This window comes from Microcebus murinus, chromosome 12 (assembly GCF_040939455.1).
Source record: "Microcebus murinus isolate Inina chromosome 12, M.murinus_Inina_mat1.0, whole genome shotgun sequence".
NCBI lineage: Eukaryota > Metazoa > Chordata > Mammalia > Primates > Cheirogaleidae > Microcebus > Microcebus murinus.
The window spans coordinates 73,252,267-73,277,030 of NC_134115.1; the positions used below are offsets into that span (position 1 = coordinate 73,252,267).

At 39.5% G+C, this 24,764-nt stretch overlaps 1 protein-coding gene across 1 annotated transcript in view; it reads left to right on the top strand.

Moving 5' to 3' along the window:
* The first annotated feature begins 6,951 nt into the window (after positions 1–6,951).
* The window catches only part of HSDL2 (hydroxysteroid dehydrogenase like 2), a 55,789-nt gene continuing 37,976 nt past the window's right edge, over positions 6,952–24,764 (top strand). The window contains exons 1-3 of the mRNA XM_012768925.3: positions 6,952–7,135; positions 16,982–17,145; positions 18,008–18,106. Coding sequence (XP_012624379.1) covers positions 7,119–7,135; positions 16,982–17,145; positions 18,008–18,106 — 280 coding nt within the window. The 5' untranslated portion in view covers positions 6,952–7,118. The remainder of the gene's footprint in view (positions 7,136–16,981; positions 17,146–18,007; positions 18,107–24,764) is intronic.

The following is a 24,764-nucleotide window of genomic DNA, read 5'->3' on the forward strand; positions in this document are numbered from 1 at the left end:
TGGCACTGAGACAGGCCTAGAAACTGGGCTCATGGGTGCTGGCCTGGGGTTTAGAGCTAGAGGAGCCAGCCTGGCACTAGCATGGGTCTGAAGACTGGGGCTGAGGAGCCAGCCTTGAGCCTAGGACCACAGGGCCTGGCCTGGCATTGAGGTAGGCCTAGGGGCTAGGTCCATGGGTATCAGCCTGTAACCTGGGGCTGTGGCAAAGTTAGGTAGTCACTTTATCTCTTTCCCTTACTTGGAGGGTATCTCTCTGTGCTGTAGTGTCCAGGCTTGGGGCAGAGGGTAACACTTTTAATGGGAAACTGCCCTTCCTACCCTATTCAATGTGTCTTTTCTCTCTTTTTTTTTCTCAGACAGAGTCTCTCTCTGTCACCCCAGGTAGAGTGCAGTGGCATTGTCATATATTCACTGCAACCTCAAACTCCTGGGCTCATGCAATCCTCCTGCCTCAGCCTCCCAAGTAGCTGGGACTACAGGCACATGCCACCATGCCTGGCTAATTTTTCTGTTTTTGGTAGAGACGGGTCTTGCTCTTGCTCAGGCTGGTCTCGAACTCTGGAGCTCAAGAAATTCTCCCACTTCAGCCTGCCAGAGTGCTAAGATTACAGGCGTGAGCCACTGTGCCTGGTTGGAATTTTGATAGGGATTATATTAAATATGTAGATTCCGAAGTATTGTAATCTTGACAATTTTAAGTCTTTAATGCATGAACATGAGCATGGAATGCCTTTCTATTTATTTAGATCTTCTTTAGTTTCTTTCAGTAATATGTTTTATAATTTTTGGTACACAAGTCTTGCACTTCTTTGGTTCAATTTATTCCTAAGTATTTTATTCATTTTGATGCTATTGTAAATGGAATTGATGTACTGATTTCCTTTTTGGGTTATTTATTACTAGCATACAGAAATAAAGTTGAATTTTTAATATTCTGTATCCTATAAACCCGCTAAATTTATTTATTAGCTCTAAGAGAGTTTTTTGTGTATTTCTTAGGATTTTCTAGATACAAGATCATGTCATCTGCAAATAGAGAGTTTTATTTCTTCCTTTCCAGTCTGGAAGCTTTTTCTTTCTTTTCCTTGCCTAATCATCCTGGCTAGAACCCCCAGTACAATGTTGACTATAAGTGGCAAAAGTAGACATCCTTGTCTTGCCCAGCTACTTTTGGAATAGCAGCTGAAATGATTATATAAGTCATTTCCTAAAGACTGCTGTTCTCACCAAACTCTGTGGTTAACACTTAATGTCCAGATTTAATTATTTCTTACTGCTAGTCTCCTTGATGTCACATTGTATGTCCTTAACCTACTACTTGCTACCATGGTTTCTAAATACTGAGTTACTCCTACTAACTGCACTTGGATTTTTTACCTGAACTCTCAATATGTCTGATTGCTTCTACTTAATTAAAAAACTGCTATAGGCTGGGCACGGTGGCTCACGCCTGTAATCCTAGCACTCTGGGAGGCTGAGGCAGGCAGATTGCTCGAGGTCAGGAGTTCGAAACCAGCCTGAGCAAGACCCCGTCTCTACCATAAATAGAAAGAAATTAATTGGCCAACTGATATATATATACAAAAAATTAGCCAGGCATGGTGGCACATGTCTGTAGTCCCAGCTACTCGGAAGGCTGAGGCAGTAGGATCGCTTGAGCCCAGGAGTTTGAGGTTGCTGTGAGCTAGGCTGACGCCACAGCACTCACTCTAGCCTGGGCAACAAAGTGAGACTCTGTCTCAAAAAAAAAAAAAAAGAAAAGAAACTGCTATAAGAGGTTGGTGGATGTTTGACATGAAAAGACATAAAAATACCACCTTGGAAAATACAAAATAAACATATTGGAGAACTCAGCTTCACGAATCTTTCAAGAACTTTGGTGTATTTCTCAATTCATAGATCAGTTCTGCTTCCATAACCCAAGGAAAATGAGAACTGGAGAAACTTTTAGTTGTTTGTTTTTTTGCCCAGATCCCATTGGTGCCCAATCTAATCACCAAACTTACACCTTCATTTCTTAGTTCACACTTCATTCTTCATTGCTTACGCACTGCTCTCCAAAGCACAACTGTATCAAGGTGGCTGGGTCTTGAAGAGTTTCCTGCATCAAACCACATTTTGTTTAAAATTAGCCTCTTTCTACTTCTGATAATGCAAAAAAAATAAATAAATAAAATAAAATAAAATAAAATTAGCCTCCTTCCATAATTTTTTTTTTAGAGACAGGGTCTCATTCTGTCACCTAGGCTGGAGTGCAGTGGCATGATCACAACTCACTGTAACCTCAAACTCCTGGGCTAGAAATCATTCCATCTCAGCCTCCTGAGTATCTGGGACTACAGTCACATGCCACCATAACTTGCTAATTTTTAAATTTTTTGTAGAGATGGGGTCTCACTATGTTGTGCCAGCCTGGTCTTGAACTCCTGGCCTCAAACAATCCTCCCACCTCAGCCTCCCAAAGCACTGGGATAACACACATGAGCCACTGTGCCTAGCCAAAATTAACCATTTCAAAGTGAATATTTCAGTGGCATTTAGTATATTTAATATCTTGTGCAACCACTACCTCTATCTAGTTCCATTTTCATCACCCCAAAATGAAACCCTCTACCCATTAAGCAATTACTCTCCATTACTCCCTCCCCTTACCCATTGGCAACCACAAATCTGCCTTCTATCTCTACAGATTCACCGTTTATGGATATTTCTTATAAATCAGGGTCCCCAACCTATGGTGAGTTGTCTATTTCATTATATATTACAAAGTAATAATACTAGAAATAAAGTGCACAATAAATGTAATGCACTTGAATCATCCTGAAACCAACTTCCTCTCCCTGGTCCATGGAAAAATTGTCTTCCATGAAAACGGTCCCTGGTGCCAAAAAAGGTTGGCGACCACTGATATAAACGGAATCATACCTGACTTTTTGTGCATGCCTTCTTTCACTCAGCACTGTTTTTGAGGTTCATCCATATTATGGCATGTATTGGTACTTCATTTTTATGGCTAAATAATGTTTCATTGAATGCATATACCACATTTTATTTATCCATTCATCAGTTTATGGACATCTGGGTTGTTTATACCTTTTGGCTATTATGAATAATGCTTCCATGAACATATATATACTTCCTTGAATTTGTGTAAAGCCCCAAGTATGAGCCTAGATGTCCTATGTCTTCAAGTTAATTTTACTTCAGGGGCTTGTTGTTTTATTTGATGCTGGGCATTTGTCAGAACCTCCACAAAAGATCTTTCTAACTTAAAATCTCAGGGAGAATGGGCTGGACATTGATCTCTTTTTTCCCCCCTAGTTCCTGAGTTCCTTAAGCAAATAGGTATTCAACCTGCCTAGAACACTACATACCAAGGAAAGAAGCCTGTGACCCCTTTCTTTCCAGAATTATGAGTGTCAATTTATTTGCTCTATATTTATACAACTTAGATGACCTATGGTAGGTATATAACACAATGTCATTACTTCTCCATTGTTCATGTCCACTTGTAACCCTGGCCATGGCTGACTGACTTAGGGAACATTTTACTGGAGTGTCTCTCTTAGTATTTTAAACTTGAACAGATACACAGATAGGTGAAGCCATCATGTGACAGTACTCTAGAAAGATCATGCTGCTGAGGACCACAAAACTACCCTGGTTCCCACTGTCAGGCTTAGTTGTTCAAGTCTTCGTTAAATTATATGTTATCCCAGAATTCTTCTAAGTCTCCCTCCCAACCTACCCCTTTTAATTTTGTTTAAATTAGCCCAATTGAGTTACTGTTGATATAATCAAAATTTAAGGGAGAGAAACTGGTATGGGAGAATGTAGCCAGTAATCAAGGAAATATGTAGTATTTTGATAGTTTTATCAAGTTGAGATGGGGTAAAAATAGCCAGAGTTATCTGGTTTTCATGACATCTAGCTTTCAAGCCATTCCTTTTCACCTTTTTATTGGATTTTTATTTTTTTGCCAATTTCTTTAAAAATTTTTCCCCAGATCTTCCTTTCATTTCACACTATACAATCTCCTTAGGAGGAACAGGATGAATAATGATTCCTGAAGACATCAGGTCCTAGATGTAAATGTTACCTTATGCAGAAAAAGGGTCTTTACATATGTGATACAATTAAGTATTTTGAGATGGGGAGATTATCCTGGATTATCTGTTTGGGTCCTAAATGCTGTCACATCTATCCTTTGAAAAGGAAGGAAGAGGAATATTTGACATACATAGATAGAAGATAATGTGAAGATGAAACAGATTTGAAGATGCAGGCCTTGAACATGGGAATAATGCAGACACAAGCCAAGCAATGCTGATAGCCACCAGAAGCTGAGACAAGGAATGAATTCTTTAGAGCCTCCAGAGGAAGTGCAGCCCTGCTGACACCTTGATTACAGTCCAGTGAAACTGATTCCAGGCTTCTGGCCTCCATAACTGTAAGAGAATACACTTCTGTTATTTTAAGCCACCAAGTCTGTGATGTACAGCAGTCACAGGAAACATGTACTAGGGAACTCACCCATACTCTTCAAAATCTATATAGTAAAGACCACCAAATCTGTTATCTCCAGCTCTAATATCTGATGTGCTTGCTTACAGTTGCTTGCTGGTATCTTTATTTGAGTGTCCCATAGTGTCTTAGTCTGTTTTGCATTGCTATACAAGAATACCTGAGACTGGGTCATTTATGAAGAAGAGAGGTTTATTTAGTTCATTGTCCTGCAGGCTGGGAAGTTCAAGAAACATGGTGCTGCCACCTACTCAGCTTATGGTGAGGGCCTCATGCTATTTCCACTCATGGCAAGAAAGCAGAAAGGGAATGAGTATGTGTAAAGAGATCACATGGTGAGAGAGGAAGCAAAAGAAAACTGAGGAAGCTAGATTCTTTTTAAAAAACCACCCCATTGGCGGGGCGTGGTGGCTCATGTCTGTAATCCTAGCACTCTGGGATGCTGTGGTGGGTGGATCATTTGAGCTCAGGAGTTTGAGACCACCCTGAGCAAGAGCAAGACCCCGTCTCTATTGAGCAGCCTCTGTTCAAGAAAACAAAAAAAGTAAAAAAAAAAAAAAAAAAAAAAAAATTAGCCGGGCATGGTGGCACATGCCTATAGTCTCAGCTACTTGGGAGGCTGAGGCAGGAGGATCGCTTGAGCCCAGGAGTTTGAGGTTGCTGTGAGCTAGGCTGACACCATGGCACTCTAGCCTGGGCAACAGTGAGACTCTGTCTCAAATAAATAAATAAACAAACAAGCAAATAAAACCCTACCCCATTACCAAGAGTCCACTGTATCTGACAAATATATACACCCTTCAGCAACACACTCCCAAGGGTGAGTGGCGAGTAAGTTTTCCCACCTAATGGTTCCTATCAACACTCTTTCTAAAACACTTAGCATTTACAAGTCTAAAAACACACTGGCTACTCATCATGCCTGCCATGTAGGCACAGAGACTTTTTCCTTTTTGTTCTGCTATATCTCAGGTGATTGGCAATCTGTAGGTAAGTAAACCTATCCAGAGTTTCTAAAGACCATATCATGACTTATAAATTCTAATGCGTATGGAAGATGAGCAGATGTTACGCATGGCATGAGTAAATTTAGGGCCTGCAATAATTGGGAGAGTACATGCTCCATCTCCAGACTAGTTTTTTTAACTAGTCTCTGTATAACAATCTCCTCAGCATCCTGTTCTACCCTTACAAAAGTGTCCCTTCAAACATGTCACAGTCTTTAGTTCTTTAAGGTAGCTGAATTATGTACAAGGTATAATCCCCAAAGCAAAATTGAATCCCACAATTGACCTCTTTCCAGCAGTAAAAATTTCCTCCTCCAAATTTGGCTTTTGTTGCCGAGATAATGGTCAAATATAGGAAAACTAGAGTTTGCTATGAATTCTTCAGCGCGACTTCTGCAAAAAGCTCACTTCTAAGAAGCTATCCCCTCAATACAAACTATTAATATCTATGTTAGAGACAGAAAAACAAGTGAGAAGTAATGGAAAACAGGAAAACAGAAAGGAGAAAACAGTTAATAGAAAAACAGTAAGGAGGAAATGGTTGCAGAAAAATGAAGAGGGAACAGTTATTTCAGTCTTGAGGAATGGGGTAATTAGGCCACGGAACACCGACCAGTCAGAGAATGGAAATGGAACTTTCCCCACAGTGCATATAACATAACCTTTAACTCATGTCAAAACACAGAAAGGAATTCAGTCCTAATTATTACCTAAACATAAAGCATACAAAAAGAAAAAGAGAAGTAGCCAGCGTCTTCTCCACTCGCAAAGCCAGACTTGTTTCCCCTTAAGAAATGTACTTTCGCTTTGCACCCTTAAACTCTCCTTACAATAAATTCTTCACCCATATTTGCTGAGTGTCTCTCATCTCTTCCCATCACGATTCCTCTAAGCCAGGAGCCCAAGAACTGGGGCAACACTTCAACGTCCAGCCGTGAACTGAGGCGTGACCCCTAGCGATGCGCGAAGTCAGGCTGGCTTTAGTCCAGACTCGGCGGGAGAGTGGGAACGCGACGCCGGCCGGCTTCAGGCAGAAAGTCAAGCGTTCCTAAGGGAGGCCTCCGAGAGAGCGCCAGCGGCCGGCCTGCCGCCTGGGCGTTGGGGGAGGAGACCCAGAGCCAAGGCACCCCAGGTCAGGGCCTGCCGAGAAGTCGGTCCTAGCGCACCGTTCCTAGCACACTGGCCCGGAGCTGGCGCTGGAACGGAGTGGCGCTGGGAGGAACCCCACTTAGAGGCCGGGAAAAGGCGTACGTAACGGCTGACGCTCTCCACAAGCCAGACGCCGGCGGCGGACCGATTGTCACCGTACGGCCCCGTAAGAGGGGCGGGGCGGAGTCGCCCCTCAGGGCACTCGAGCTGAAAGCCGCTTTCCAGGGCCCAGGCCGGGTGGCGGAAATCAACGCGGAGCGCCGGATGCCCACCGCGTGCGCAGGCGCACTCAGCGATCTCCGGCTTCATTGAGCACCGACTCTCGCGCAGGCCTCGGGGCGGGGCCTCGGGGGGCGGGCCCTCGGGGCGGGGCTAGATGCGCTGGGAAGGTCCGCTTTTCACTCTCGCAGCCGCCACGTCCTCTGGTCTACGAAAGTCATGTTACCCAACACCGGGTAAGTGGATGCGGGTCCCACGGGGAGAGACCCAGCCGGGCCCTGCGTGGCCTGGTGGCACCGCGGCGGCTCGCCGGGGGAGGCTCGGCCGGGGCGGCGGGAGGGTCGGCGAAGCTGCCCGGCGCGCTGCGAGCTCGTGCGCGGTAGACACTGTGTGCGGAGAATCTGCGGTAACGCGGGAAAAGTAACCCAGAGTTGTGTCCTGCAGGGTGGCAGCAGTGTAAAAACCTTCCGCAGGTGGAGGGCCGGGAGCGGGTTACCGCGCTGCTGGCGCAGCTGGCCCTGCTTGAGTTCAGCCGCCGCGGTGTGACAAGCCGAAGGCGCGGAAGTTCTAGGTGAAAGGTCACTGGAACAGCTCCCGAACTTAGCGAGCTGCCACTTGTTCCGAGCGCTCAATTCTGGAACAATAAGATAATGAGGTGTTTAAAAAGTGATTTCCAAATTAGTAACAAACTAAACTGATCTTAAAATACGAATATCTTTTGGGGATCTTTTTTTCACCTTAAAAATTAAGTGTGGTGAAGTACGCATAAAATCTGCCATTGTAACCATTTTTAAGTGTACAGTTTAGTAATGTTAAGTATATTCATATCGTTGTGCAGTCTATCTCCAGAACTTTTTCACCTGTAAAACTGAAACTCTGTGTGCATTAAATAACTCGTTACCCATTTCCCCCTTACCCCTCGCCCACTTCAACCACCGTTGTACTTTCTGTAGAGTATTGGTATCTTGAGCTGAATGAGGAGTTGTCAAATTGTGTAATTTGCCTGAAACATACAGGCAAATAGCCATAAGACATAAAACAATTCAAAAGAGTGTAAGGTAAAAATTGAGCTCCCCCCCCACCCTTAAAATCCAGTACCTCAGTTAATTTCTGGTATGTTTTCATTTTATGTATTTATAACATATTTTGTATACCACTCAAACACACACACTTTTGTAAAAAAAATAGTAGCAAACTCTATCTCTATTTTTGACCATGCTACTTTTACTTAATATGTCTTAGGACAGACTTTTTTTTTTTAGAGACTAGGTCTCCCTATGTTGTCCAAGTTGGTCTCTGGCCTCTACTCCTAGGCTCAAATGATCCTCCTCCTTCAACCTCCAGAATAGCTGAGACTACAGCCCACTGCTCCCAGGGAGATAAATGATTAGTACATGTAGATCTTCCTCCTCCTCTTAAATGGTTGCATAATGTTTATTCTGTTACAACTTGAATATCCATTATCTGAAATTCTTGGAACCAGAAGTGGTTTTGGATTTCAGATTTTTAGATTTGAGATGCTCAACCTGTAAATGGATGTACCTTTATTTATTTAACCTGTTCTCTATTGTTGGATGCCAGATTGTTTCTAGTTTGTTGTTGTTACTCTATCTTCTATGATTATACTCATATTTATCTGTTTGCACATTTGTGAGTGTATCTGTAGGATAAGTTCCTGGAAGTGAAATTGCTGGTTCAAAGAGTACATTCACTGTAAATTTTAGTAGATATTGCCAGATGACCCTCCAAAAGGATTGCACACCAAAAAGGTTAAATGAAATTTCCTAACCCAACATGTTGGCCAATAGCAAAATATTTAATAATAAAACTCTAATTAGAGAAAAAAATGGCACCTTACTGTAGTTAAAATTTGCATTTATTTCATCACAAGTGTGAATGAGGATCTTTTTATATATTTAAACCAGGGGATGGCCAGGGGGGGTGGCTCATGCCTATAATCTTTAGCACTCCAAGAGGCTGAGGCGAGAGGATCTCTTGACCTCAGGAGTTTGAGACCAGCCTGAGCAAGAGCAAGAACTAAAAAACTAGAAAAATTAGCTGGGTGTGGTGACATGTGCCTGTAATCCCAGCTACTCCAGAGGCTGAGACAAGGAGGATCGCTTGAGCCCAGGAGTTTGAGATTGCTGTGAACTAGGCTGATGCCACGGCACTCTAGCCAGGTGACAGAGCAAGACTCTTGTCTCAAAAAATAAATAAAATAAAATAAATAAACCAGGGATAATTTGACCTCTAGAGGACATTTGGTAATATCTGAGAACATTTTTGATTGTCACTGTTGAATGGGGATGCTAATGGCATCTAGTGAGTCCAGGGATGCTGGTAAACATCCTGCAATGCAGAGGCAGCCCCCTACAACAAAGAATTATCTAGTCCAAAATGTCAATAGTGTATAGGTTGAGAAACCCTAGTTTAAAGTCATCTGTGTATTTTTTTTTTTTTTTTTGAGACAGAGTCTCACTTTGTTGCCCGGGCTAGAGTGAGTGCCGTGGCGTCAGCCTAGCTCACAGCAACCTCAAACTCCTGGGCTCGAGTGATCCTTCTGCCTCAGCCTCCCGGGTAGCTGGGACTACAGGCATGCGCCACCATGCCCGGCTAATTTTTTATATATATATCAGTTGGCCAATTAATTTCTTTCTATTTATAGTAGAGACGGGGTCTCGCTCAGGCTGGTTTTGAACTCCTGACCTTGAGCAATCCGCCCGCCTCGGCCTCCCAAGAGCTAGGATTACAGGCGTGAGCCACAGCGCCCGGCCCATCTGTGTATTTTTTATTTACCTGGCTTAACCAATAAGGTTTTTGATCAATCTCTGAGGGCTCTATATATTTAAAAAATTTGTCCTTTATCATGTGTGTTACAAATATTTTTTATACTTTTTTGTGTTGCATCTTGACTTTGACTATACTATTTGTTTAACATGAAGAAATGTCTTTATGAAGCCAGAGTTATCAATCATTTAAGGCTTAAAAGCCTTTTTTTGTGATAAGCCTAGAAGTCCATCTTAAACTAGGATCTTTTTTTAATTGGTGTTCTTCTAGTATTTTTATGGTCTTATGTTTTTATAAGATATATATTTTTTACCCTCAGATTTTCTTTATTCACCTGAGATTTATTTTGTTGTAGGAAGTGAGTTAGGTAGCCCACTTGATTTTGGTTCAGATGGCTGCCCATTTGTGCCAGCAGCATTGACCTAGTAGTTAACCCTTTCTCTTCTGTTAGAAATTCCACCTCTATCATATGTTAAATTCTTGTATGTATAGAGGTCTATTTCTGGACTCTCTTTTCTGTCACTTTGATCTATTCATGCACCTACCGAACTATTTTAATTGCTCTAGATTTATAAAATGTATTAGTAGCTGGGAAGGGTAGTTCCCACCTCATCTGGATTATTTTTCAGAATTTTCCTTGTTATTCTTGGGTGTTTATTTTTCCAAATGAACTTTAAAATAGTTTGTATAGTTTAAAAAAAATAATTGTTCCTTTTAAAAATAGTTAACAAAAATTTCATCACATGTACCTGATGTTGACTTACTAGGGAATTTTAGTAAATTCAAGTGTAAGTTAGCTCTGCATTAGCCAGTTTTAGCCACCTATCAATAGTACTGAGAAATTTGGAACCTTACTTTGAAGTGCTCTTGCCTTCTATATTCTGGTACTAATGCTTTGGAGCTGGAGGATTTCCTTATAGTAGTACATATCCAGGATACCTTTGTCTTTTTTCCTGGCAATAGCAGAAACTCTGAGTGAGGAAGAAAATGCCCTTTATCCTACTGGGAATCAATCCAACTATACCAAAGGCAAAGGGATAGGGCTTTTTATTTTTTTATTTATTTATTTTTTTTAGAGTGAACAAGTAGACTGGAATTTTTTTTTTTTTTTTTTTTTTTTTTTTTAGGGTGAACAAGTAGACTGGAAGGGATAGGGCTTTTTAAAGGAGTAGTTGGGACATTTTCTTATAAATACTTATGTTAAAAATCACTTTAACCCTTTGTACTCCTTTGCTTTTTTTCTCGATTCCTTCATTCTACTCGGGATTTAATTTTTTAAATACCCCGGATTTTACAAAGTGCAGCAGTAGAATAAAAAACTGGAGTTTCTTTTCATACAAACTTATTTATTTGGAATTTTTTATATTTCAAATTATTGATACATTCAAAGAGTAATTTTAATCTCTATAATTTTTGCTAACTGTGTCGAGTCATACTCGACATCCGAGTGCAAAGGGTTAATATTCTATGTATACGACTTTTTTGTGTAAAAAAGGGAAAATTATACATACACATAGAGTGTATTTTATATATGTATGTGTGTGTGTGTTTGCATATTTTTGAAAAAAAATACAAAAAGGAAAAACCAGAAATTAATGAAGCTGGTCACCTACAGGTAGGTAAGAGGTCAGACTTCTTTGAGTGTACATTTTTTTTTTTTTGAGACAGAGTCTCACTTTGTTGGCCAGGCTAGAGTAAGTGCCGTGGCGTCAGCCTAGCTCACAGCAACCTCAAACTCCTGGGCTCGAGCGATCCTTCTGCCTCAGCCTCCCGAGTAGCTGGGACTACAGGCATGCACCACCATGCCCGGCTAATTTTTTATATATATCAGTTGGCCAATTAATTTCTTTCTATTTATAGTAGAGACGGGGTCTCACTCTTGCTCAGGCTGGTTTTGAACTCCTGACCTTGAGCAATCCACCTGCCTCAGCCTCCCAGAGAGCTAGGATTACAGGCGTGAGCCACCGCGCCCGGCCTGAGTGTACATTTTTTTAAATTTATTTTTTTATAGACAAGGTCTCACTCTGTTACCCAGGCTGATGTACAGTGGTAGGATCATAGCTCACTGCAGCCTCAAACTCCTGCCTCAGCTGCCCAAGTAGCTGGGACTACAGGTACATGCCACCACGCCTGGCTATTTTTAAAAATTTTTTGTAGAAATGCTGTCTTGCTAAGTTGACCAGGCTGGTCTCAAACTTCTGGCCTCAAGTAATTCTTCCACCTTGGCCTCCCCAAATGCTGGGATTTCAGGTGTGAGCCACTGCACCTGGCCACTGAGTGTACATTTTTATGAAATGTTGACTTTGCACCATGTACGTATTTTATAACATCCCTCACCAAAGATGAGAGGACAGGAAAAATAAAACTGAATGCCAAATGAACTTAACTATGTATTAAACTTATCACATAAATATACAGAGAAAAAGAACTTATTCAAGTAATTTTTAACATAGTAACTTGTACACTTTTAGAGAGACTTGTTCTAAAGACAAAAAAAAGTGCAAAGGAATCCTGAACTTAGTAGATTTATTATTGGTAGTAGTAATAGTGTAGTAATTCAAATACTATTGTGTGTTATAGTATATACCTACTTCTTATTGCTCTGCCTCTTTAACATAAGAACAGATGGGATTCTTTCACTCTTGTCATGGGTGAGAGCATGTTATCAGATCCTAGAAAGTCTTTTTATATTTTTTTTTCCTTTCCTTTCCTTTCCTTTCCTTTCCTTTCCTTTCCTTTCCTTTCCTTTCCTTTCCTTTCCTTTCCTTTCCTTTCCTTTCCTTTCCTTTCCTTTCCTTTCCTTTCCTTTCCCCTTTCTTTTTCCCTTTCTTTTTCCCTTTCTATTCCTTTCCCCTTTCCTTTCCTTTTTTTGAGACAGTCTCTGTCACCGCAGCTAAAATGCACTGGTGTCATACCTCACTGTAACCTCAAACTCCTATGCTTAAGCAGTCTTCCTGGTGGTACAGGCATGTGCCACCAGGCCCAGCTAATTTTTCTATTTTTTTATAGAAATGTGATCTCACTCTTGCTCAGGCTGGTCTTGAACTCCTGACCTCAAGCGATCTTTCCAATTCGGCTTCCCAGTATGCTAGGAGTACAAGCATGAGCCACCGTGCCATGCCCAGCCCTTTTTATAATTCTTTTTTTTTTTTTTTTTTGCTATACATATATATTTATTATTTTGTTAAAATTTCAATGTTATTTGAGTCAAAGTTATAAGTGTGCCCATATTCCAGATAGTGTGATTATGAATTTATCCATCCCCTCCTCCTGTTATGTATGAATTTACCCATCGCCTCCTCTGCCTCTCACCTGCTTGATTTCTGATGAATGTTATTTTCATATGTGCACATAAGTGTTGTTAGATTAGTTCCAATTTAATGGTCAGTACAGGTGGTGTTTGTTTTTCCATTCTTGTGATACTTCACTTAGAAGAATGGTCTCCAATTTCATCCAGCTTAATACAAGAGGTATTAGTTCACCATTATTTTTAATGGCTGAGTAGTACTCTGTGGTATACATATACCACATTTTATTAATCCACTTATGTATTGATGGGCACTTAGCTTGTTTACACATCTTTGCAATTGTGAATTGTGCTGCTGTAAACATTTTTTATAGAATTTTTTTTCCCATTGGATAAATTCCCAGTGGTGGGATTGCTAGATCAAATGGTAGTTCTACTTTTAGTTCTTTGAGGTATTTCCCTACTACTTTCCATAGAGGTTTTACTAGTTTGCAGTCCCACCAGCATCGTATGAGTGTTACTATAGCAACAAAGAAAATAAAATACTTAGGAATATATTCAACTGAGGAGGTGAAAGACCTCTACAGGGAGAACTACAAAACACTGAGAAAGGAAATAGCAGAAGACATAAACAGATGCAAAAACACACCATGCTCATGGATCTGCAGAAGAAACGTTATTAAAATGTCTGTTTTCATACATTCAGCTCATTTTTGAAATTCTGTTTCACCAGTAGATACATACCCTAAAAAAACTATTAAACATGTGACTGGAAAACGTACACTAGAATATTTATAACAGCATTGTTCATAATAGAAAACAAACAACAAAAAACTGAGAACTGCTCTAAAAGTCCATAAACAGTAGAATGAATAAATATAATATGTTCCTAAGTGGAATATTATATACTGGTGAAAATAAAATAAGTGTAGCTACTTGCACTAACATGGATATATCTCCTGTGTGAAAGAAATGAATCATAGAGTAACAAATACTGTATCTATTATATAAAGTTCAAAATAGGCAAAACTAAACAATGTGTGTGGTTAGGCAGCATTTTTCTGTAAAGGGCCAGATAATAAATATTTCAGGCTTTATAGGCCAAGAGGTAAAATTGGAGATATTATGTAGGTACTTATATAACTAGAGAAAACCAATTTCCACAATATTTTTTATTGTTGAAATTAAAAGTAATTTGAGTACAATTTTTTATGATATGGGTCTACTAATGAGAGGAATGGACTCTATTTTTGGAGGGGAGGTGATAGTATAGTAGTTTCCTAGGGCTGCTGTAACAAAGTATCACGAGCTAGGTAGTTTAAAACAGAAATTGATTCTCACAATTCAGGAAGCTAGATCCTGAAATTCTGGGTAGAATCTTCCCTTGCTTCCTCCTTGCTTCTGCTGGTGGCCAGCAATTCTTGGCATCCCTTGGCTTGCAGCTGCATCCCCTTCAATCTCTGCCTGTCATTGCATGGAATTCTCCCCATGTGGCTGACTTCACACAATCTCCCTCTGGTAAGGACAATAGTCAGATTGGATTAGGCACCCACCCTACTCTTAATTACTTAAGAGTAATTAAGTAATTACATCTGCAACATCCTATTTCCAAATTAAGATCACATTCTGAGGTACTAAAGGTTAGGACTTGCACATATATTCTGGGGGACACAATTCAATCACTAACAGGGAGATAATGTTTCCCCTAATTAGTGTTCGAAATTAGCATTCCCTATCATCAAACTGATCTCAAATGTTCATCTGTAGGGCCATACACAAACAAAAACGTGGTGGGTCCTATTTGGCCTGTGGACCGTAGTTTTTTGACCCCTGATTTAGACAAAGAGACACAAATATTAGGAATAATAAAACAAGGGTATGAGTAATAATATTTAAAGTAGTTTTTCTAGGTATGACTTTGCCTCAAAAAAAAAAATAGATAAAATAAAGTAGTTTTTACTTTGTCGGTGGGGAAAGGAATCAGAGAGAAATAGACAGGTGGCTTCTCAGGTATTCGTAATGTTCTATTTCTGGGCTCAGGTAATGAGTACACTACTGTTTGTTTTAATGTTGTTCCTTAAACCGAACATATTCATTTTACATTCTTTTTGTATTTTTGCTATATTTTACCAAAAACAGTTCCCACCTCTCTGTCACCTTCCCACGTCACCACTCTTCTTCCTTCATACCAAACCAGTTATTCCTTATTTTTTTTTCCTCCTTTTATTTCATTATATTATGGGGGTACAAATATTGTTGGGGTTACATATATTGCCCCTGCCACCCCTCTTCCCCTCTGTGCCAGTGCTTCAAGCGTGTCCAACCCCCAGTTGGTGCACACCACACCCATTATGTAAGTATGTAAGCATACCCTCTTCCTCTCCTCCCCCCTCCTATTCTTTATTTTAAATCCACTTCTTCCACTTTCCCCTCTGATCTTACTTCTGGAATATAGTCTTCTGAGTCTTATGTTCTTTTTTTTTTTTTTGAGACAGAGTCTCGCTTTGTTGCCCAGGCTAGAGTGAGTGCCATGGCGTCAGCCTAGCTCACAGCAACCTCAAACTCCTGGGCTCGAGTGATCCTTCTGCCTCAGCCTCCCGGGTAGCTGGGACTACAGGCATGCGCCACCATGCCCGGCTAATTTTATATATATATATCAGTTGGCCAATTAATTTCTTTCTATTTATAGTAGAGACGGGGTCTCACTCTTGCTCAGGCTGGTTTTGAACTCCTGACCTTGAGCGATCCGCCCGCCTCCGCCTCCCAAGAGCTAGGATTACAGGCGTGAGCCACAGCGCCCTGCCTCTTATGTTCTTTTGTTAACAAGCCTGCTTATCTATTACCACTGTCTCCGGTCACTGTCCCTTTTCTCTATGTCATTGTCACTTTTGCTGTCCTCTCTTCATCCTTCTCCTTTTTATTACCTTTATAAGGTAAACAGGAAAGTGGGTTTCCCTCACTATAATCTTACTTTTAGATGTTTCCTTCTCATCTAACAACTGAATAAGGAGAAAATTTAAAGTTAAGATGGAGGGACATAAAGAATGAAATGGGCACAGGGAACTAATCAGTATCTTTGAATCAGAGAATGTTTTGGATCCACCCTCAGCTCGAGAGCCTTCTAGGTTTGTTTGTTTAACATCTCTACTGAGATACAGTTCACACACTACACAATTCACACATTTAAAACACACAACTAAGTGGCTGTCAGTATATTCACAGAGTTGTACAACCATCATCACAGTCAATTTTAAAACTTTTTCATCATCTCCCAAAGAAACCCCTGATCCCTCAGTTGTCAGCCCCGAACTCCTCCCATTCCCTTATCTAGGCAACCACTAATTTTTGTTGTGTTTCTGTAGCATATTCTGGGCATTTCATATAAATGGAATTATACAATATGTGGTCTTTTGTGACTGGCTTCTTTCACTTAGCAAAATGTTTTTGATTCATCCATATTGTAGCACATATCAGTACTTTGTTGCTTTTTATTGCTGAACATTATTTCACCGTGTGGCTATACCACATTCTATTTATCTATTCATCAGTTGATGGAAATTTGGGTTGTTTCCACCCTGGCTATTATGAGCATCCATTGAACAGTTATTTGTTTTTAGATCATTTCTTTTAAGTGGTAGATAGTCATTGTAAAAAATTTGAAAAATATTAAAAAATATAAAATTTATGCATAATCCCACCACTCAAAAATAAGCCTTGTTTATACTTTTTCTTTGGGGAAAAATACATGTTTATGTAGTTTAGTTTATAAGTCCTCCTTTCTCTTTAAGATTTACTTTGCATTTGAACAGATTTTGTTTGCCAAATCACGGCAAGACTAGCCAACTGCAGTTGTCATAAATAATTTATAAGTCACTGTGCAATGAGAGTACAATGGAGTTATCAGCCATCAGATGGGCAAGGGGTGGGTTTAGAGAAAATTTCACAGAGAAGGAAATATGTATATTATGAAAATATGCATGTGCTACTGATACTGGTTAGTAAATAAAATATTGAGGTTTCTAACAGGGTCATGTTTGTTCTGTTGTAGGAAGCTAGCAGGATGCACAGTTTTTATCACAGGTGCCAGCCGTGGCATTGGCAAAGCCATTGCACTGAAAGCAGCAAAGGATGGAGCAAATATTGTCATTGCTGCGAAGACCACCCATGCACATCCAAAACTTCCAGGCACAATCTATACTGCTGCTGAAGAAAGTGAGTGTGATAATGCTCATTGAAACGTCCTCACTGTGGCTTCAATACATAGAGAATTTGAGAGTTTAGTTAAAGCTATTTGAAAGCCTCCCTAAAAATAATTTTATCTAGCTAAAGATGTAACTGTTTTGCAACTGTAGAGCAGTGCTTCTGACCATTTTTCTCTTCTAGCACTTTTAAGTATTTGAGAGACAACAGTACAAAATCATGTCTCATGAGGGTAGTGGTTCTTGGATGGGAGGGAGATACAGGGGAGTGGAACTAGAGAGGAGAGAATTTAGGTGGACAGTGTTAACACTTTGAAAAAAATTTCCATGTTATTTATTCTCTGCACAATTTGAAAGTCATTATTTTAATACTTTTAGTTGACAAATAATTATCATGTGCTTATATTCAAGACATTGTGCTAGGCACAGTGCCAGGAGGCTTAAAAACTCAACTTCAGTTGATATCGCAAGTTTTGTTAGTCATTAATAGCATTGTGGTTATGTTAGAGGAATGTGTATGAAGTACTTATGAGTGAAATAATGCCGGGAATTTGTTTTAAAATACACCAGCACAAACCAAAATGGGGAGAGGGAAGATAAACAAATTAAACAACTGGCAAAACAGTAATAGTCATTGAAGATAGGTGATGGATTCTTGATAGTTTATTATACTATTCTTTATATTTTTGTGTACTTCTTGAAATTTTCTATAATAGCTAGTCTGTCCTATTATATGGTAGAGTCACTAGTGGTAAGACAGCGTTATTTATGTTGATTTTTCTGGAAATAGGGAACTTTTTTTCTTTTGACTGTTATATCAGAATGAAAGGTATTATATTTGAATGCTTTAATGCTCTTTTGTTTATCGTTTGTAGTTGAAGCAGTTGGAGGAAAGGCCTTGCCATGTGTTGTTGATGTGAGAGATGAACAGCAGATCAATGATGCAGTCGATAAAGCAGTCAAGAAGTTTGGAGGTAGTACCTTAATTTGGAAATAATTATTGAATATTGGTAAAATATATGTATATCTATAATTTTAATTTGTTTTGATTTTTGGATTTTCTGAGTCTTTGTAGTATATCCAGAGACAAGTATTTCCTCATATAGAAATATGGCTTAAAACCATCTGATGACTTAAAAAATTGTTAAAAATTATTTTGAATGATGTAACAAACCTACCACCCAAAATAAAGTTAGGACCTTGACAAACATACACCTAACCAAGTGGTTCCCCAGATCCCATCCAATCACTGCAACATTGAGGTTTGTAGTAGAGAAAGGATTTATTCACAAGGCAGTCAAGTGAGGAGACAGGAGAGTAAGTCTCAAATTCACCTCTCTGTAACAGCCTTAAGAGAGAGATTTTGGGAGGAGGGTTTTAGAATCAGCGAGTGAGTGATGGAGGGAAAGGGGAAGTTTGGAAAGTTCCTCAGGCATGCATAGTTGTCTGTGTATGTTTCTTCATGGGTCGAATGTGTAAATTCAGGGGAATTTGGTATAAAACATGCCATGGAAATTAGGGCTGTGATGTCAAAAGGTCACCCATCAGATACTCATGTACACTAAGTTGAAGGGTAGGTGGTCTCAACCAGTTTGACCTGACTTTAGGACTGGGTCTTGAGATCCTGAAAACAACTTAGCCAACATCTTGTGATCTGTATGTCAGAGTAAGATGTTATTTCTAAGAACATTGTAGGAACATTAAGCTATGTGATGTTTTAAGAGTAAGCAGTTTGGCTAACAATGAGTAAGCAAACAGGTAAATGTTATAGTTAATAACGGCCTAGAGAAGCTTTAGTTACTTGCTACCTAATTACTAATGGCCATCTGTCCACCAGTTTCATAAAAATTATTTGATGACTTTTTGATATTTATTGGGCAAAGTAAAGATACCTATTGGCATTCATGATACTTTACACTGTGAACTCAATAGACTTTTTTTGGTTCCAGGTTTCTTTAATACCCCTTTGTAAACTCCCTACTCTAGCCAAAATAGTTAACTTCCATCTTCTTGAATTTTTTGCCTTTTAACTTTTTCTCTTCCCCTTCCTGAGACCTCTTCAGTGCCCACCCTCCACCTTCATTTTTCTTTTTTGAAACAGAGTCTCACTGTGTTGCCTGGGCTAGAGTGCCGTGGCATTAGCCTAGCTCACAGCAACCTCACACTCCTGGGCTCAAGCAATCCTTCTGCCTCAGCCTCCTGAGCAGCTGGGACTACAGGCACGTGCCACCATGCCTGGCTAATTTTTTCTATGTATATATTTTTAGTTGTCCAATTAATTTCTTTCTATCTTTAGTAGAGACGGAGTCTCGCTCAGGCTGGTCACCTCCATTTTCTTAACATGCGCCCTTCTCTATCTTTAAAATCCTACCTTTACATACTTAAATCTCATCTCCTTCAGAAATCCAGTTTCCTCAGCATGCCAACTACCGTGTTTCCCCAAAAATAAGACAGGGTCTTATATTTATTTTTCCTCAAGAAGACACCCTAGGGCTTATTTTCAGAGGATGTGTTATTGTTTTTAAATATGGTACAATAATCTACATTTATTCAAATATAGTTAAGTCATCTTATTCTGGAACATCATCATCACTCTCCAAACCCTGAATTCCATCCTAAATTTCTTGCCACTCTATCTCCTTTAGAACCATTGGCCCCAATCTCTCCTGTCGAGCAATAGAGCTCTCATGGGGCAGATGAGAAGGGCTGCTCGTCTTCTTTACCACTCCGAGATGAAATGCATGGTTGTGCAGATATGCTGTGTAGCCACGCCCATCACTAGGTCTTATTTTCAGGGTAGGGCTTATATTGCACAAATGCTTAGAAATCCTGCTAGGGCTTATTTTATAGATAGGTCTTATTTTGGGGGAAACATGGTAATCAGAAGTGTATTTTTCTTTCTCTGAATTCCTAAGACATTCCTTTGATCCTTATCTTATACCACTTTAGATCTTAGGATTTCTTTTTTCTCCCCAATTAGTTCATAAGATCCTAGAAGGTAGTTGTTTGGGATCGAGCTAAAACTTTAATGGCATTGTAGCAGGGCACCTAAGTATGTCCAAATCCTGCCTAAACCATTCTTACTCTCCCCCTGTAAAGTTCCGGAGGACTATATGTAGTGTACATGTGGGGGATGTTGACCAATGGAAAACAAGGTAATACTTCAGTGTTATCAAGGCTGTGCTTATAATCCCAGTGCAGAGTGCTGTGGGGTACTGAACTGAAGCACAGAGTTTTGGCTCAAGTGGGGCCTCTTCCTTTAATTTCAAAATTTTACTCCTAGCTACTTTCCCAAAGTAATGTGAGCACTCATGTGAGAAGAGGAGAGAAAATGCAAAATTATGCTTTACCTTGCTGAGAGGGTCCCAAATGTGGAAAAGAAAAGAGAGGAAGTCAAATGCAGGACCTTTGTTCTAAAATGACTTCACTTACTAGTAAAAGTAGCCACTTAGTGCCACTTAAGATTTGACCTAATTAGTTTGTCCATGAATTTTTAGGGAGGAATTAAGGGGAGAAGATAGAAGGGGTAGGTGAAACTTGTTCCCTGTATTCGTCCAGTTTTAGTTCTTTCTGTTGATCCACTGTGTCTGTCAGCTGAGGGTAAGTTTATCCTCCTTAGGGAATGAGATCATCAGAATATAGTAGAGGGCTGTGGCCATCTTGTCAGGGTCCTTTCTCAATCTTTATTTTGGTCCTATAATTCTACTAGAGAATTCCAGCAGTTCAGCTGTTGTCTGATATTGGCCCAAGAAACCTCTAAAATTGATTAGGAGAGGACATTAGTTAGAGGTATGCAAGGACATACTATACAGGCCCAGAATTCACCCCCTATTTAACTTCCCATCTTGAATTCTAGCTGTGTTGTCCAACCTGGTTCACCAGAAAGAGTTACACGTTATGTACAACATGATAGCACAGCCAAATAGATGCCTGAATGTCAAAATGTGAAGTGCCTCTAAATTACCAGTATTGGCTCCTACGGAGCAATAGAAGTTTCACAAATTAATTTCTTCTTCTTTTGTTGAAACTGAGTTTACTGAAAACTTAAAGACTCAATAGAAATCTCTTTTTTCTTGGAAAAATTAAAGCCCAGAAATCTCTCCATTCCAATTTTCTTATTCTACTTGGTCCCAGCCAATGAGTTGTCATTTATATGCCTGGGTAATCTGTATTTATTTTTCATCCACTGTGACTTCAGACATCTTCCATTGACCTGGTATCATTCCCTCAGCATCTTCAACGTTGGATTAATCCAGATTTGCCTGTGGTATGATCTGCTTTCCCAGAAGTAGTCAGGGAAAATGGAAGGGACAAAAGGAAATCTTCATTTTTGTTTCTTTACATGTCAGTTGATCCATGTCATTGATCTGACATTCATGACCCAGGAACTTAAATTCAGTTGGTAAAAATCTTCAGTTAAGGGCATATGATTCCCATATCTTTGGGGGGAAAAAAAATCTCTCTATATATATAGTTACCTGTTGTTGAGAGAGGCATCTAAAACACTCCTATCTTCTTGCTAAATTTATAAATTGGCACTGGAATTACTTTGAGGGTTTCCTTCCACCCTCTTTAATATCCACTTTGATGTATTATTAAAAATTTTTTTGCTTTTCATTTCCCCATTAGCTTCTACTTTTCTGGCACTCCAGTACAGACTTAAGAGTTCTGTTCAGCAACTCAGTCCCTATTCTCTCCTAATCATGATGGATGCCACTGTTATAAGAGACAATTTATAGCCTGCTCTTTTTATTTGTTTCTTTGTTTTCCATACTCTTTTTTTCATGGAGATTCAAGCCTTAATTTTATTTATTTATTTTTGTCTGTCAGGTAAATTTCCAAAGAAAAACCTTTATTTTTTTTGTTTGGTTTTAGATCTATACTGTAGTTGATGCTACTGTGGCCTTCTGATTTAGAATCTTGTAGGTTTTTGAATTCTCCCTTTTAGGGAAGACTTTATCTTCGTCCTGATTTTTTTTTTTTTTTTTTGACAAAGTCTTGCTCTGTTATCCCAGCTAGAGTGCAGTGAGGCCATCATAGCTCACAGCAACCTCAAACTCCTGGACTCAAGCAATCCTGCCTTAGCCTCCTGAGTAGATGGGACTACAGGCGTGCACTACCACACCTGATGAATTTTTCTATTTTTAGTAGAGATGGGGTCTTGCTCTAGCCCAGGCTGGTCTCAAACTCCTGAGCTCAAACAATCCTCCCTCCTCTGCCTCTCAGAGTGCTAGGATTACAGGTATGAGCCACTGTACCCAGCCTGTCCTGATATTTGTCTCTGCTGGAGAATTGTCCTTAATAAAGTTCTGATCAGTTGAAGACATTTTCAAACCTGTGCTCTTAGGGTTCTTTGTTGCATAGTACTCTCTATCACCTTATCTTCCTTCACCTTCAGTTTTTTTCAGGCCTTGAATAAATGATGCTATTTCATAAAGCAGAGAAACATTCTTTCCTTCTACCTTTTTTTCCCCTTCAACAGGCACATATATGCTTTTGTGTATCATTTCCCACTATTGTTTCCTGATCCATTGTAATCTGGCTCATCTGAGTTTAGAAATTTTAACCGGTCTCTTATATTGGGCCCTTTCCCCCCCCTCTATCATGGCTAAGTGAAATGCAGTTTGCCAAATGAGCATATCTGCGTTCCTCATCTGATTTCTTTGCTTTCAGGCTCAGATATTTGCTTTGTTAAGATACTTGTCACTTGTTATCCCAAAATGAGAGAGATGAAGTCAGTAAATTCTGGCTTTGCCCAAGGCATCCATTGATTGGAACAGTCCTCACTAGCTTCATCTCCCTAAGTAGGGTGATTTTACATGGGTGGTATATATACCCATCAGTCCAGCATCTCTCCAGACCTACACTCAATTTGCTCTGTTCCTACCTGGCTTCTCCTTTAGTGAATATCATCTTCCTGTCTCTTAGGCCCTAGAAGAGTGCCTTGTGTAGAGTAGCCACTCAGTGATTATCTCATGGTGATATGGTTGAGCAGCTCTCAGCTTTGTGGACTGAGAAGCATGTCTTGGATTTAAAAATTCTTTTCATAGGTCTTTGCCACTTATGAAGGCAACCATCATTATGATGTTCATTCTGGAAAGCTCATAGTCACAGGACCTGGAACTTAGATACACAGATGATTTACTTAAGTTTGAGTTGTGTTATTTGGAGCTATAAAATGCAATGTAGTTGAATCTAGAGTTATTCTAAGGATACATTTTGAGAAAACATTAACAATACAAACTCTATACAAAGGATATGGGAATTAAGAAATGAAGATGTGATCAAAATTTTATAATGTTACCATCTATTAAGGAAGGGTGCTTATGACTGAAATATTTTAGTGAATTTAATAAGCTTATTTAAATCATTACCCTCATATTTTAAAAGAGAGGGATAGAAAAGGGTAATAAAAAATGTTCGTTGCAACAGTCCAACCCAGGGATCCTCAAACTTTTTAAACAGAGGACCAGTTCACTGTCCCTCAGACTGTTGGAGGCCCGGACTATAGTTTAAAAAAAAATTATGAACAAATTCCTATGCACACTGCACATATCTTATTTTGAAGTGAAAAAACAAAATGGGCAAAAACATCTGCATGTGGCCCGCGGGCCATAGTTTGAAGACACCTGGTCCAATCCCAGAAGCAGAAATTGTGACATTTCTACTTGATGGAATAAGTGCCCTTTTTTTTTTACATTTATTTTTTAATTTTTAAAAATTATGGCAAAATATTAATATTACAATTTGCCATTATAACCATTTTCAGTGTACAGTTTAGTGGCATTAAGTTCATTTATATTGTCGTAGAACCATCTTTAAATACCCTTTTAAAAGAATATTGAAGACCATGTAGAAACAAGGGAAATCTTTGACATAGTTTTGTATTTTACCATTTTCATTTAATGTTACTAATATTTCACAAAGCATATAATTGTAAACAAAATATGTTGTATATGGATAGGAACTGGGTAGAAGATGCAGAAATAATAGTTATTCTAGATGTATGTGTGTGTATATGTGTATGAGTCATTGAAACAAAATTGATCCACTTTGATGATTTACCTCTAGGACGTTGAAACTCTCGGTCTTTTTCTTTTCCCAGTTCCTAAGACCAGAAAGGAGCTCTTCCCTTGAAGTGAGGAGTCTTAGGGGAAAGGGAGGCTAGTATGCTTAGAAGTGGGTCAGGCCTTCAGAACATGCTAGAGGAGAGAAGGATTTAAGGAATTTGACCTAAGGTTTCATGGAGACAGGGAGGAAAGACCGGGAAGTAAGAAAACAGGTAAGAGTGGAAGCTACAAACCACTAAGGACTAAGCCTCCTTATAGCCTCACTTGGAGCTCTGGAGATTGGCTGTATCTCCATTGTGCCAGTGAAAATCATGCAGGTGCTGTTTTGATACAGCTATCAGTCTTACACTGCTATATTGGTCAGTCATATCATCTAAAAGAAGTGGAGTCATGTGTTGCTTAATGACAAGGATACGTTCTTAGAAATCCATCATTGGACAATTTTATCTTTGTGTAGACACTGTGGAGCGTACTCATACAAACCTAGATGGTCTAGCCTACTACACACCTAGGCTATATGAGATACTTTATTGCTAGGCTGTGAACCCATGCAACATGTTAC